We start from the raw sequence: 14,101 nt of genomic DNA on the forward strand, positions 1-14,101 counted from the left end.
CCACCTGCCCAGTGGGTGTGAGAGACGTCGCAGCTCCCTGCGGTTAGTAATTCACACATTTTAGTTCACCTCTGGGAGTAATCTAATGTCGATGTTGGATGAAATGTATGCATGTATCTATAATTCATGTCTGTATGCTGCTGATGTCAAAGAGAACCTCCCCTTTTGAAAATCAATACTGTGCAATCAATACACGGTACGTAGAGATGCATGTACAGGAATCCCAACACACATACTTAAAATTTCTAACAGTCCCTATAGAATAAAAATACCATATTTGGTTGAACTACTAGCCCTACAGTGAAAGGAGCAGAGTCACAGATTGTTTTCTCGACTGTGTGTTAGTGGTGACTGTGTGACTCAGATTCTACATTACGGTGCTGAAGGAACACTCAAGTCCCGAATTCCTCTTCTTCGTTTCGTTCAGCAATGACCTCTGACCCCGGTGTATGCTGAACCGACCACAGTCAGAAAACAAACATGTGGTCAACTTCGGAGCTGGGCAACAAATTGCAGCCAAACAGCATTTCACTCACCCGTTCCTGATTCCTCCTGTACTATGGGAGCAGATGGTATTATTGGTGTTTACCTGGGATCGGGATGACAGGTATACTCTCATTGGGCACCACTCTGGGGGAACTGCTCTCCTCCACGTAGAAATGAGCTGTCTGGAAACACCTCCTGAAAGACAGACAGAGAGAGAGAGAGAAAGACACAGGGAGAAAGAGTGAGACAGGGAGAAACACACAGTTAGTCAGTGTCACATTAGACCTGTGAATAATGTATCAGTGCTGTCATCAGCGTCGCCACAGGTGACAATCCCCCCAAAGTAAACACAGATGGTGCAGGAGAGGCGTGACAGGATCAAGGTGTACTTTGAACTCTTCCAGAGCAGGCAAATGTTAAGGCCAACACACCATATCACACACACACCCACGCAGGCACACATCCACTCTCACGGCTCAAGCAACACAGAGTGAAGGCTCCCATAAACACCGCAAGAACAAAAATCCATTCCGATTCAGTAGGAGCGCGGTTAAACCAAGATCAAGAGGGCAAAGTACCCACAGACACAGCCGCAAGCCCAAGCTACGTAAAGCTAGAAAGACATCCAACTCTAGACGAGAGAACTGTGTAAACAGTCATAACCTGGACCTCTAAAAGTGCAAGAAATATTTTATCCTTATTTCTAACTCAATGACAGCGCTGCGCACTACTAAGCCGGGTACAAAGACCTCTTACAGCCATTAAAGGTAGGAAAGGGAGGCAGAGGAATAATCTTCTTGGAGACCGGAGCATTGGTCTAAGCTTGAACTCAAGGCTATTTATACCAAACAGAGTAAAGTTACTGTGTGAGTGTGTGTGTGTGTGTGTGTGTAGTCCTACTCCTACCTGTATTTTATGCAGAGTAGATTGCAGAGACTGGTCATCCTAGAAAGTGACGGGAGGAACCAAAGAGAGGAGACAGAACAGCCTTAGTGTGCATGCTTCTGCTGAACCAGAGCAGCGGACCGAGAGAGGAGGAGCAGAGGGAGGAGAGAAGAGAAGGAGCAGAGGGAGGAGAGTAGAAGAGTGGGAGGGCTTCCCTCTTTTCTGGTCTAATGCTGAATTCATAACCAAGCGGGAGGTGGGAAATTACCAGTTGTGAAGTTCTAAGTAACAGTTGGATGCATGTGCTTTGAACTTGTTGGGAACAGCTGATTGGCCAAAGGTCCAACAATCTGCGTCAGCCATTAACAAAAAACACGTTTATCATGCTTGTAGGAAAGCATTCAAAACAAACACTAATATATACTTCTATAAAAAAAAAAGAATGTTTTGTTGAATTTCACTGCCTAAAATGCTGTCCTCGGGAGTTGTCAAAGGTCACTAAGTGGAAAACATCTGAGAGATTAAAGTTTTCCAGAAGTATTTATGAGTTGAAGGACCGTCGCTTCACGTGGTAATTTTCCAGTTCCCACTCCCACCAACGCATCATAACAAGCAGGAGGATCAGTGGCTTCGGTCTGTCTAGTAACAGTTCCTGGATCATTCTACTGGGTTGAGAGTCAGGCTCAGGGTTGGTTGACCTGATCCCAGACCAATCATGGGTAGGATTACTTTCACTGGGCAGCGTCCGTGGCCCAGGTGGGGGAGGGGTTACACGACGACGGGGCGGTTGAGCCATGAGCTCTGCTCCACAATAGGATTACAAATACCCAACACTCCCCTCTCAGGGCTCCAACACCTGCTACTGCCCAGGAAATCTCTGGCTCAACCCCCACCGTTACGCTGTTTGAGTATATGTGTGTGTGTGTCTGTGTGTGTGTGTATGTGTAGGGATACTCCAAAGACTGCAGACAACATCACTGTAACATTTTATCATGCACAAACACGCACACACAAACACCCATGCACGCAGGCAAAACAGTCACCCACCCCACACCCGCATATTCGCGGATGATCTGCTGGACACGACGTCAGACTCAGAGCCCACTCTGTGATGTGGTCAGGCTAGGTCTATCACCCTCAGCAGAGTCCAAACGACCTGCGTAATCCTCCTAGCCTGCTGTTGCAACTCTACCATATGTTCTCCCCAGTTACCCCCTACTGGGCTCCCAAGGTACTGCACCTCTGTGACAGTCCTAAGCCTAGTATAGGTCCAAACCAGGGGTATTCCAATCTTAGCCTAGGAGGGCGGGAGCCTATTGGTTTTCTGTTCTACCTCATCATTAACTGGACCCACCTGGTGTCTTAAGTCTGAATACGTCTCTGATTAGAGGGTTGTAGTGAAGAAATGGAGCGGAACCGGTTTCAAGGGCCAGATTTGAATGCCACTGGTCTAAACTATCAAGGTCAATGGAGAAATCTTATTTAATGTCCGTGAAGTGTGCTAGAGGTAAAGGTTCGCCTCTAGGCACGGATTGAGAATTAGCTTACCCTCCTGAAATTCTTAACTATTGGTGTGGAAAGATAAAACTGACCTTTGATGGATATCTAGGGACAGCCCCCTCCTGCTCTGCCAGGGTTCAGGGAAGGGTTAATCGTCTGGCCATGGCTGCTGACCTTTAACGGAGCCGAGGGTGGTGAGAACCAGAGAGGTCATGGCCCTCACTCAGAAGTAAGATGGCCTTTGAACCGATGCTGACATTAAACATCTGATTGAAGTACTATGATAGATGCGCTTTGATGATAAAGGCCTGGGGACTGACCATGCTCTCTTAAGCATCATTGCAATCGTCTTTTAGTGTGGAATCACTATGAAAACTAGTGCTCATAACCTTGGTAAGGCTGTTTGTGTGACAGTGTTTATGTATGCAAATAAGCTTGCTGTTGAATACATTAAATTGCAAATGCCCTCCACTAGGTCGACAGATTAAAACCCCTTTGGGAGATATTGTGTCACTTTTATCCAGTTGATGAGTGGTGTGTGTGTTTTCACCCCTGACCCACACTGCTGAGGGTCCAGTGGAGTCATGAAGGGAAGCAGATGGCCGGGTCCTGTCCCTCAGCATTAACTCACCATGGGTGCTTGGGCACCAGGCTACTGTAGGGCACTGGTGCTGCTGGGTAAAGCAAACGCCATAGCCAGTTCACAGACCGACGCATGACCACACAGGAGGGAGCCCTGGAATGTTACCATCTCACAACATCAGTTGACAAGAGGCGTGTGGCAGTTCACTTGTCTTAAAACCCTCCACATCAACACGATTTGGGGAAGAAATCTTCGTCTATTTGAGCTTGGTGTTTCACTGTGTGTAATGGTGATGTGTCAATGTGTGTTTTGCTAATAACAGCGTGTGTTGTGGTGTTGACAGTGCGTTTTTTTGGTGATGACAGTTTGTTCTGGTGATGACAACGTGTGTTGTGGTAATGACAGTTCGTTGTGGCGTTGACAGCGTGTGTTGAGGTGATGACAAGCTTGCGTTTTGGTGATGAAATGAGTTGCAGTGTTGAGAATGTGTGTTATTGTTGTGTGTCAGTATGAGTCACAATGACATATCACTGTGTGCTATGGTACCCACCTCCAGTAGACGAGCACGGCCAGCAGCAAGATGAGGCAGACGAAGGTGAGGGCTGAAACAACTACGAGGGGGATGATCCACTCCACCTTGCCCACCCCGGGGGAACCCTGTCGGGTGAGGTTGGACACGCTTGTCCTCTCTGGGGGAGGGAGAGAGAACACTCAACCAGTCAGTGATATAGCAACATTTACAGAACTTATTAAAGATGCTGAAACAGAAGAGGTTTGTAATGAAGACAAAGACACATTTAGCCAGATTAATGGAGCTTTGCAGAGGTACAAATCAAGCCCGGAAACCAATAATGGCCTTATAAAATGAACTAGCCATCTTATCAACCAAAAAATAATAATGCTTACTAAATCAGCCAGAATGTTTGCTAGAAAAAAAATCATAGAATTGTAATTATGCCTAAAGAAACATATCTTCAAACCAAATGCTACCTTTATGGTCCATTTGTGTGCAATGAAAGGCAGCTAAGTATTCTAAAGATAGTGTCTCTACCTGCCAAAATACATCAACATCATTAGCCCCTCCACGCTAATGTTGCTAGACTGGGGATTTACACAGACAATAACAGATAATCACACAGACAGCAACAATCCAAGCCTCTACTGCATTCAGCATGCATGCACAGGGGAAAACATGTCCCGCAACAACACACCACTAAGTGTAAAGGACAATGGATACGATTAGGACATCAAAAATCCATACATAATCTGCTTGTGAAGGCAACCCTGGTGCTATATCGCCGGCCTATCTTCCAGACCCCAACCATCCTGAGGCTTCAGGGCCACTGAGAACGACCCCCACCCCCCACCCAACCTACCCAGGCCTGGTTCTCCTGCGATGCTGATCCTGGCCCCCATAGCTTCACTCTGCTACAGCCCGGGAGGTAGCGTTAGCGGCGCAGTGTAGGTAGCCCCGGGGGTGTAATAGCAGCGGCCCCCTGCGCTGCAGCACAGCCAGTCACTACCACAGATCCCTCTCCCCCCGCCATCCACACACACCAGGCAGGCAGGGGCATCCCGGTGTGCTGCTGTGCGCTTCGCTACTCTGCCTGCCTCTCACGCCAGCCAACGCCAGAGAAAAACAACGCCAACCGGAAGTGCGCAGGGACGCTCCGGGAGCGCACACACACACACGTGCATGCAAACGCAGCCAGTCGCAAATATGCACCCGAAGGACACACACGTACGTCATCACAAACAAACACACACACACACAAACACCAATGGACTACATGACTAGTGCCATGCAGGGAGCTATAAATGGAACAGAGGGTTTTTCCCCTGGAGCTGCGTCTATGCTCTGAGCTCATCTCACTGGCTCTGAAAGTAGGACAGCACTCAGCCTAAAGAGAACACAGAGGAGGGAAGGAGGAATGGGAAACCAGCGCTGGGCGATGGGCGGGGGGGGGCGCTTGAACAGCATTGCGGTTACACCATCTGACCAGTCACTGAAAGGTCGCTGGATCGAGCCCCAGAACCCAACAAGGTGAAAAATCTGTTGTTCTCTCGTTGTCCATAGAAAGTTAACCCCAATGCTCCGGTGTGTCACTGAACAGTAGTGTCTGCTGAATGACTCAATCAAATGTTCATGGGGGGGGGGGGGGGGGGGGGGGTGTACAGAGCGAAGTACAAGGACGAAGACAAATGGCGGGAAGGAGGGAGAAGAAAGATGGAGTAGAAAGACTGAGCCTCTAAAACGACGCATGGGACACTGGGAAGGAGACGGTGGGGGTCGTTCCAAACAAACGTCAAAAACACACATCTTCAAGTGTTACTAAGTCAAATTCACCCTACTGTACCTATTGGATGAACAGAGCTGTACAGTATATTACATAGACGGATCTGTACACACTGGGAATATCATGTTATGGTGTTCTGGCAAACCAAATCAATATTGCACACAGTCTACTGTAGTTAAGGCTGTCTGCAAGGCAGTAGCAGTGGCAGTTAAAAGCCTTAACAGTTCTTCCAGCAGTGTGTCTTCACCATTAGCTATAGCCTCTCAGCATGTAGAGAGCTCTCTTGGGCAGATCACTTAACACTAAACTGTGAGTCATTCATTATAACCATTCCAGTGTGTATAAGATGGTGTGGGTGGGTGTGGCCCTGAAAAAAGCCATAATAGAATCAAGTAAGGTTGTCATAGAGTTTTCTTGGTATTCTTAGTTTCCTGGTATCTTTTTTTATCGGAAAACGAATCACACACTAAGAAAAAGAGCAAAAGAGAATTGAGGTGGAGAAAGAGTGGATTTCGGTTTGAGATAAATAAGTTGCTGCTATAAGGCTTGTGCTCACCTGTGTGTATGGAGAAGGGCCAGAGGCTCTTGTCTCCTCCTGAGCTGGGCCTGAGGGTAGGGGTGGAGCTGTCTGGGGCTGGAAACTCTGCTGTGTCATTCCCTGGCTCTGCGGTGAAGGACATCGTGTTTGACCCTAACGTGATCTCTGTGTGTGTCACCAGCTGGTCCTCCTCGGCACCAGAGGGCGTAGTGTTGCTGGTGTTGGCCTCAGCCTCCCCTTTTTCTCGTCCTTTCTCTTTGGCAGTTGAGGCCGGGGGGGAGGTGGGCGACTCCTTCACCACTGTGCTGTTGGCCTGCTTCTCCACCTCGTCCGCCTTCGTGTCTTTCTTCTCCTTTGTCTCCTTTTCTTTCTCCTCTTCGTCTTCCTCCTTATCTTCATCTCCCTCCTTCTCTCCATCCTCACCCTCACTCTTGGCTCCTTTCTCCCCGTCCTCGGATCCCTCTCCACTGTCTTTGGCCACATCGGCGCTCTGGGAGGCCGTAGGTTCGCCGATGGGCTGACGAGGCGTGGCAGCAGTGGGGTTCCGGGTGGAGGCGGGGCTTCCAGTCGGCCAGACAGAACTGGGGAAGGAGGAGATGACCCCACCGCTGAACCCCAGCCCAGCCAGGAGGGTACTGGTCACCACGGACGCTACTGTCGCCTGGCTACCACTCGAGGAGGGTCCGATGCCTGTCGCCATGGAGACGAAGGAGAAGGGAAGGCCGGAGGAGGTCCAGGTGGAGGAACCAGAACTGATGGGAGCCATGTCTGCTGAGGAGGCAGGAGATACAGTGGGCTGGAGGGAGGAGGTAGATGGAGAAAGAGGGAGGGATCAGAGAGAGGCCAAGGGAATATTTACACGCCATATTAACTTCCACTTAATCATGTTTGATAATGTCATCAGTGCAAGGAGAAATAAGTCAAGTACACGCTGTTATCTTCTGCTAAATATTGACTTAGAAGATTTCATTAACATCTGTGGATGTTAGGCTAGTTAAGAGAAGGCTGAGTGACAGTGGGTACATTATCTTCAGCACAGAAGCTTGATAATGAGATGGTGCTGCTCCTTGCTGGATGGACGGAGTACTACAGAGAGTCGGAATCACTCACCATCCCGGTTTTTACTATCCTTGTTCCTTCAAATATCCTGGTGGTGTTTGCTGAAAAGACCAAATTACATTGAAATGTGTTAACCAGTTTTATCACACCTTGTTTTATAATATTGACAATGTTTAGTTTTTTTTCCCGATTCAAATTCATAGTCATTGAACAAGTACAAGTACAGTACAACGAAATTCAGTTAGCATCTAACCAGAAGTGCAAATAGAAGAGCGCAGAAAATGTACAAGTGAAACAATTAAGAACAATGAATGTTATAGGTGGGATGAATAAATGAGCAATGAAGGCAAATATTACCAATGGCAATTAAAAATGTGCAATGAAAGCAAATTGAAGGTGCAAGGTGGCATGTGCAACTGAAATACAGGGATAGCAGAAATGAAGTTCCTAAAGTAGACATGTACATGTAACAACTGAAAACGTCCTTATCAGATTTTGCAAAGCAATGTCAGAGACCAGTAGTACAAAGAGATTAGTGCAACAAGGTCCCTGAGAGGCAGTACTAAGCGGTGGGCGTGTGGGTATGGTTGTTGCTGGATCACAGAGTTCAGCAGGGTTACAGTAGCTGGAAAGAAACTGTTCCTGAGCCTGCTGGTGTTGGAACGAAGAGACCTGCACCGCCTGCCGGAGAGATGGGCTGATCCCTAGGTCAGGGACTTTGTTGACCAGCCTAGAGAGGATGACCGTACTGAATGCTGAGCTAAAGTTTACGAACAGAATTCTCACATAGCTATTGGTTTTATCCAGGTGGGTCATGGCAGAGCGTAAAGCTGTGGAGATAGCGTCCTCTGTAGACCTGTTTGATCGGTGGGCAAACTGGTAGGGATCCAGGGCTGGGGGGAGGCAGGACATAAGGGCCAGGATCAGTCTTTCGAAGCACTTCATGATGGCGGGGGTGAGTGCGACAGATCGGAAGACATTCAAGCTTGACGCAGTCAATTGCTTCGGCACTGGCACAATGGTTGGAGTCTTGAAGCATGTGGGGACAACTGACTGGGCCAGTGACAGGTTGAAAATGTCAGAAAAGACCTCGGCCAGCTGCCAAGCACACGCCCAGGGACACCATCAGGACTGGCAGCCTTGCGTGCATTCCCCCAGATCAGTGCGAACAACACATCTGCGATGGATAGTCTGAGGGGGAGGTTGTCTGGGGGAGCTCTGCTTTAATGGCTGGATCTTTTTTGTTCCATTTTTTGTCGAAGTGGGCGTAGAATCTGTTTAACTCGTCGGTGAAGAAGATGTCGCTGGCTGTGGAGGTAGGGTTCTTTAGTCTGTAAACGGCTTGGATGTCCTGCCACATGCATCGAGGTTCTAAGTTGTTTTTGAAGTGCTCTTCAATCCGTAGTTTGTGGTCATGTTTAGCCATGTTGTTGGCCCTGGATGAGCTGTAGGCCTCAGCGTCGTTGGATCTGAAAGCTGCGTCGCGTGCCTTTAGCAGTTGTTAGACCTCTCTGTTCATCCACGGCTTCTTGTTGGGGAAGTTCTTTATTAGTTTATGGATGGTGACATTGTTGATGCAGATGTTGATGTAATCCAGAACGGAAGAAGCATATGTTTCAGTGTCCATATGGGAGTCAAGAGTGGCCAGAGTGGCAAATAATCTCCAGTCTGTGTGTTGAAGTAGTGAATCTGAACCCTCTGGCCACATTTTGACTGTTCTCACTGATGGTTTTACACGTTTAATGAGGGGTAAATACTTGGGGAGAAGGAACAGTGAAAGATGATCAGACTGTCCCAGGTGGGGTGGTGATGGCTTTGTAAAGCCTCTGGAATGTTTGTGTACACCTGGTCCAGTGTATCGTCTCCTTTGGTGGGGCAGGAGACATTTTGGTGGACTTTGGGAAAAACTGTTTTCAGATTTGAGTAGTTGAAATCCCCAGCAACAATAAAAGCACCATCCGGATGTGCAGTTTGCTGTTTACTAGTTGCAGCCTGCAGTTATTTCATTGCTAGTTTATCATTAGCATCCAGAGATATACAGGTTTGCACTGACAACAATGTATGTGAACTCCTGGGGCAAGTAAAAAGGCCTGCAACAAATCATCAGGGATTCCAGATTGGTTGAGCAGTGACTCCCGGTTATGTTAGAGTCTGTACACCACACTTTGTTTCCATGAATGCACAGACCACCTCCTTTGGACTCACCGGAGTCCTCTGCCGTACGGTCAAGCTTTGAAGATGTCCCGCTCCTCCAGCTCAATTGCGTTGTCGGGTATGCTGTTGTTTAGCCATGTTTCTGTGAAAATCATGATGCTGCAATTCATAATCCTGTTTTGTGAGATGATTCTTAGTTGCATTTCATCCATTTTGTTCGCCAGTGAGTGTACGTTAGAAAGGAAAAGGCTAGGTAGTGAAAGCTGATGGGGGGGTTAGCTTCTGCTTAGCCCAGAGACCATCCTGCTTCCCTTGCTTTTGTTTACGATCTCGACGCCACCTCCGGGCACTTCCTGTTGGAGATATCTCCTGGGGCATCTTCACAATCTCTAGTGGAAGTTGTAAGTTGTCATAAACCCTTTCTGTGCATTGTGTACCAATATCCAGGAGTTCTTGTCGGCTATTTAGCGTGCAGGTCAGGCTTTACTGAGTGAATAAACTAAGAACTATTAAGCAAAATGGGCAGACGCTGAGCCTTGTGTTGTGCACATGCCTCCATCTTGGTCTAATCCATATTATACAGCTACTGATAATATTTCTAACTGATTCATATATATTATTAATAAGACCTATAATATTGTTATCACTAAAAAATCTGGATTAGTTAAATGCTGGATCACTAAACTCCAGATCACTAAATGCTGGATCACTAAACTAAAGACAAAGAGAAGTGAGCTCAATATATTGCGAGTGATGCAACTTGAGGGAAATACAGTTTCTTTTTTTACAAAAGTGAGAAGAAATAAATCAAGGAAAGAAGTTAATAAGGAAGACGATGATAATGAGGAAGAGCAGGACAAGGATGAGTCACCTCTGAAGAGCATGCTCTGGCTGAAGTCACTGCGCATATCGTTCATACACACAGCCTGCACCCGGAAAAGATACAGCACATCAGGAGACACTGGAGTGATGACTGCTTCCTGTAGTACACAAACACACACAACAAGCAGACATCAGCAATACAGAGGACAACATACACGCAAACACACACACTAACACACACACTAACACTAAAATATCTAGAAATTTCCCTGGGTTGGAGTAATGCAGGACGTCTGCTGCATACTGAGAGTTTGATCCACAAAACAAGAGAAGGACGTGGTTGACACTGTCAGCTCCCATGAAGAGACATAAAGAGACCACACATGACGAGACCACACATTAGGAGACATGAAGACACCAAACAGTAGGAAACAAGAATAGACCAAACAGTAGGAGACATGAAGAGACCAAACAATAGGAGACATGAAGAGATCAAACAGTAGGAAACAAGAATAGACCAAACAGTAGGAGACATGAAGAGACCAAACAATAGGAGACATGAAGAGATCAAACAGTAGGAGACATAAAAAGACCACAGATGACAAGACAGGAAGAGACCACACATGACGAGATATGAAGAGACCAATACTTGGAGACAAGAAGAGAGCAAACAAAAGGAGACATGAAGAGACCAACATGCTCAAGAGGTGGATTGTCGTGCAGAACACTTCCCCTCACACATGCAGCCAGTACAAAACGCTGTGTGTAGTAGAGGACACACACAATCACACAAACACACAGATTTTGATGAGTTCTGGCAACCTTCCAGGAGAGGTCACATAGCTTTACCTAGAATCCTGCTGGAGCTAAAAGTATTACACAACACAGCCTGACCCCATGACCTCAGAACACACATAGGGCAGAGGTCACAGAATGAAGGTTAAAGCAGGAAGGGCCAGACTTTCTCCCCTTTCCTTCCTTCTTCAGACAACTAACATTAGACCTGCCCCATTATTTGTAGCGGACAGGTCGTAGTGACACTGTAAAAACCACACACAAAACAACAGAGATATTTTGTATTAGGTTATAATGTAAATCCCCCCTGGGCTGGATATGGCCATCAGATCCACACAGCGCCTCTCACCTTAATGTACGGCAACTGTCCCTCCCTCCCTTCCCAATTCCTCTTTATGGTGGGCGCGTTCCAAATCACACGCATGAATTATACCCACGACGGGGAGACGGTGGTCCGATCCACCGCTAAATGCATGAGGAACGGCCATTATCATAACTCACATTCTCCGGTGTCCGATCGTCAGGGAGGACTCGCCGCACAACTAAATCTTACATTAAGTAATGGCGTTTGTTCTCCCATCACTACCGCCACGACATCCTCCCTGATTTATTCGAGTTCCGCGCAGTTTAATTCAGTTAAGGATGTGTCTGCCCAGTTCCCGGGTGGCTGTTACAGCGTGGAGAGGGCTGTGGAGGATGACGACAGGCTGGGGTCGCAGCGGGGCGAGAGCGGGTATCGTAATTGATTCTGACAACCGGTTTCATAAAGGCCCGGTGGTACCGTGGCTCTGTAACGCGACCCACGGAGTAGTGGTGCCCAGGGAGCACACAGAGAGGAAGAAAAAAAGGAAAATAACAAAAACAAAAGGAAAAGAGATGGGGAGAGAGACAGAGAGAGAGAGACAGACAGACAGAGAGAGACAGAGAGAGAGAGACAGAGAGAGAGAGCGACAGACAGAGAGAGACAGACAGACAGAGAGAGACAGAGAGAGAGAGAGAGACAGAGAGAGAGAGAGAGAGAGAGAGAGACAGACAGAGAGAGACAGAGAGAGAGAGAGAGAGACAGAGAGACAGACAGAGAGAGACAGAGAAAGAGAGAGAGAGCGACAGACAGAGAGAGACCGAGAGAGAGAGAGAGAGAAAATTAGTGATGGAAAACAAGAGAAAGATAAAAACATATTAAAAAGAGCGTGAGAACAGGAAGGAGTGATGAGAGGAGGAAGAATGGCTAGGAGCAGCGAGGCTGTGGTTCATGGGGAGATGAAACTCCATTAATGACGGGCAGCCCTCAAAGAAAACAGCCTCCGTGTCTCTCCTCGGCTCCCTCCTCCGCTGTCCCTAGTTCTCCTTCTCTCTATCAGCCACCAGAAATCCCTCCCACCCTCTCCTCCTCATTAAATCCAGCCCCCGTCAGAACACAATGGCAGGATATTAAAAGAGCCGTGGGTGTTTAAAATTCCAGTGCTGCTGCTCTTAAATGGCTAGGGGGCAGCTGTGCTCCTTCCACTGGTGTCTCACGGTGCAAGTTACAAGGTCACATTACCAACACTGTCACTACAGTAGGCTCCACACGCAGTCTAATGTGCAGCCAATTTATCCTGCGTTTTCAGCCTACCTCATCACTTTCTTCATTGTCCCCGTGTCTGGCACTGTGATTAGGGCGGAAGGAGTCTCACTCCTCTTAAAAATGTGCGCACGTGTACGTGTGTGTAACTGACAGCTGTCAGTGCAGGTGCATCTGCCCGTGCGTGTGTGTGTGCGTACCGGTTATCCTAATCTGGTGGGGCCGGAGGTCCCAGTTTGACCTTGAGTGCGTGATGTGATAAGACGGACCAGTTTGTGATAGTTACTGGTGATGTGATAGGACTGACCAGTTTGTGATAGCCACTGGTGATGTGATAAGACTGACCAGTTTGTGATAGTTACTGGTGATGTGATAGGACTGACCAGTTTGTGATAGCCACTGGTGATGTGATAAGACTGACCAGTTTGTGATAGTTACTGGTGATGTGGGTGAAGTTCTGCGTTTAGTGCCACTAACCAGTTTGTGTTGACCGTCAGTTATGTGCGTCTCCTCGTAGGACTCGTCGTGTTTGGTCCAGCTGTAGGAGATGAGGAAGGAGATGATGGGTGGGTGGTAGGTGAATTCTGGCCGGGACCATCGTACCACCAGGGCAGTTTGGTTCAGATGCTGCACCTTCATGTTGATAGGAGCACTGCTGCACACTGAGAGAGAGACAGACAGACAGAGAATCAGACAGACCCAGAGAGAGTGAGACACACACAGAGAAAGAGACAGACAGACAGAGAGACAGAGAAAGAGACAGACAGACAGACAGAGAGAGAGAGAAAGGTGGGAAAAAGAACAAAAAAGGAAGAAGAAAGGGGAGTGTTTAATGAGGATCTAACACTGTGGTCTAACACCAATCTGTAATGTAAGACAAAAGGACTGCCTCAGGACAGGACACACGACACGCTAACACGGACACATGAAAGACTAATGAAAGAGAGAGACAGAGATGCAGTGAACAGAGAGCTAGACAGACGTACTGGAGAGATATGAATCACTGCCACCGGTACTTTGAGGTAGTTCTGGGACTGATCCGCCAGAGACAAGCATCTGTCCTAGGCCTAAAACTATTCAAGAGCTCTTACATATGTGCACACAGACCTTTCAGAGTGCACATCTCCAGTTTGTGAGTCCGCTTTAGTGATCTGCTTGGCTGTGGTGCCATTGCCTCATGTGGCCACTAGATGTCACTATGAGTGTGTCTCAGAACTGGTACCCAGTTACCATGGCGTCGCAGGCACCCAGCCAGCAGGCTCCGTGGCTCCGTAAGCACCACGGCAGAGGGGTTCATTGAAGGCCTGTCAGGAAGCTGAAGACGCCGCCGTAATAACCGAACCCTGTTCAATTCACCTTGAGGAACCAGCTACAACTTCCCCTTTTCTGTCCCTGAATTCCCATAACCAATGTCATTC

At 47.8% G+C, this 14,101-nt stretch overlaps 1 protein-coding gene across 3 annotated transcripts in view; it reads right to left on the minus strand.

Annotated features, from left to right (window-relative positions):
• ptprga (protein tyrosine phosphatase receptor type Ga) overlaps positions 1–14,101 on the minus strand; it is a 239,652-nt gene that overhangs the window by 20,389 nt on the left and 205,162 nt on the right. For 2 of the 3 annotated variants that reach the window (XM_029113687.2, XM_029113689.2), the window contains 7 exons: positions 13,161–13,345; positions 10,374–10,482; positions 7,400–7,449; positions 6,308–7,085; positions 4,005–4,143; positions 1,393–1,431; positions 590–681 (listed from right to left, as the gene is read on the minus strand). In XM_029113687.2, the coding sequence (XP_028969520.2) occupies positions 590–681; positions 1,393–1,431; positions 4,005–4,143; positions 6,308–7,085; positions 7,400–7,449; positions 10,374–10,482; positions 13,161–13,345 (1,392 nt within the window). The remainder of the gene's footprint in view (positions 1–589; positions 682–1,392; positions 1,432–4,004; positions 4,144–6,307; positions 7,086–7,399; positions 7,450–10,373; positions 10,483–13,160; positions 13,346–14,101) is intronic. The other variant, XM_029113688.2, reaches the window with a different exon arrangement.

The sequence above is a fragment of the Esox lucius genome, chromosome 17 (genome assembly GCF_011004845.1).
Source record: "Esox lucius isolate fEsoLuc1 chromosome 17, fEsoLuc1.pri, whole genome shotgun sequence".
NCBI lineage: Eukaryota > Metazoa > Chordata > Actinopteri > Esociformes > Esocidae > Esox > Esox lucius.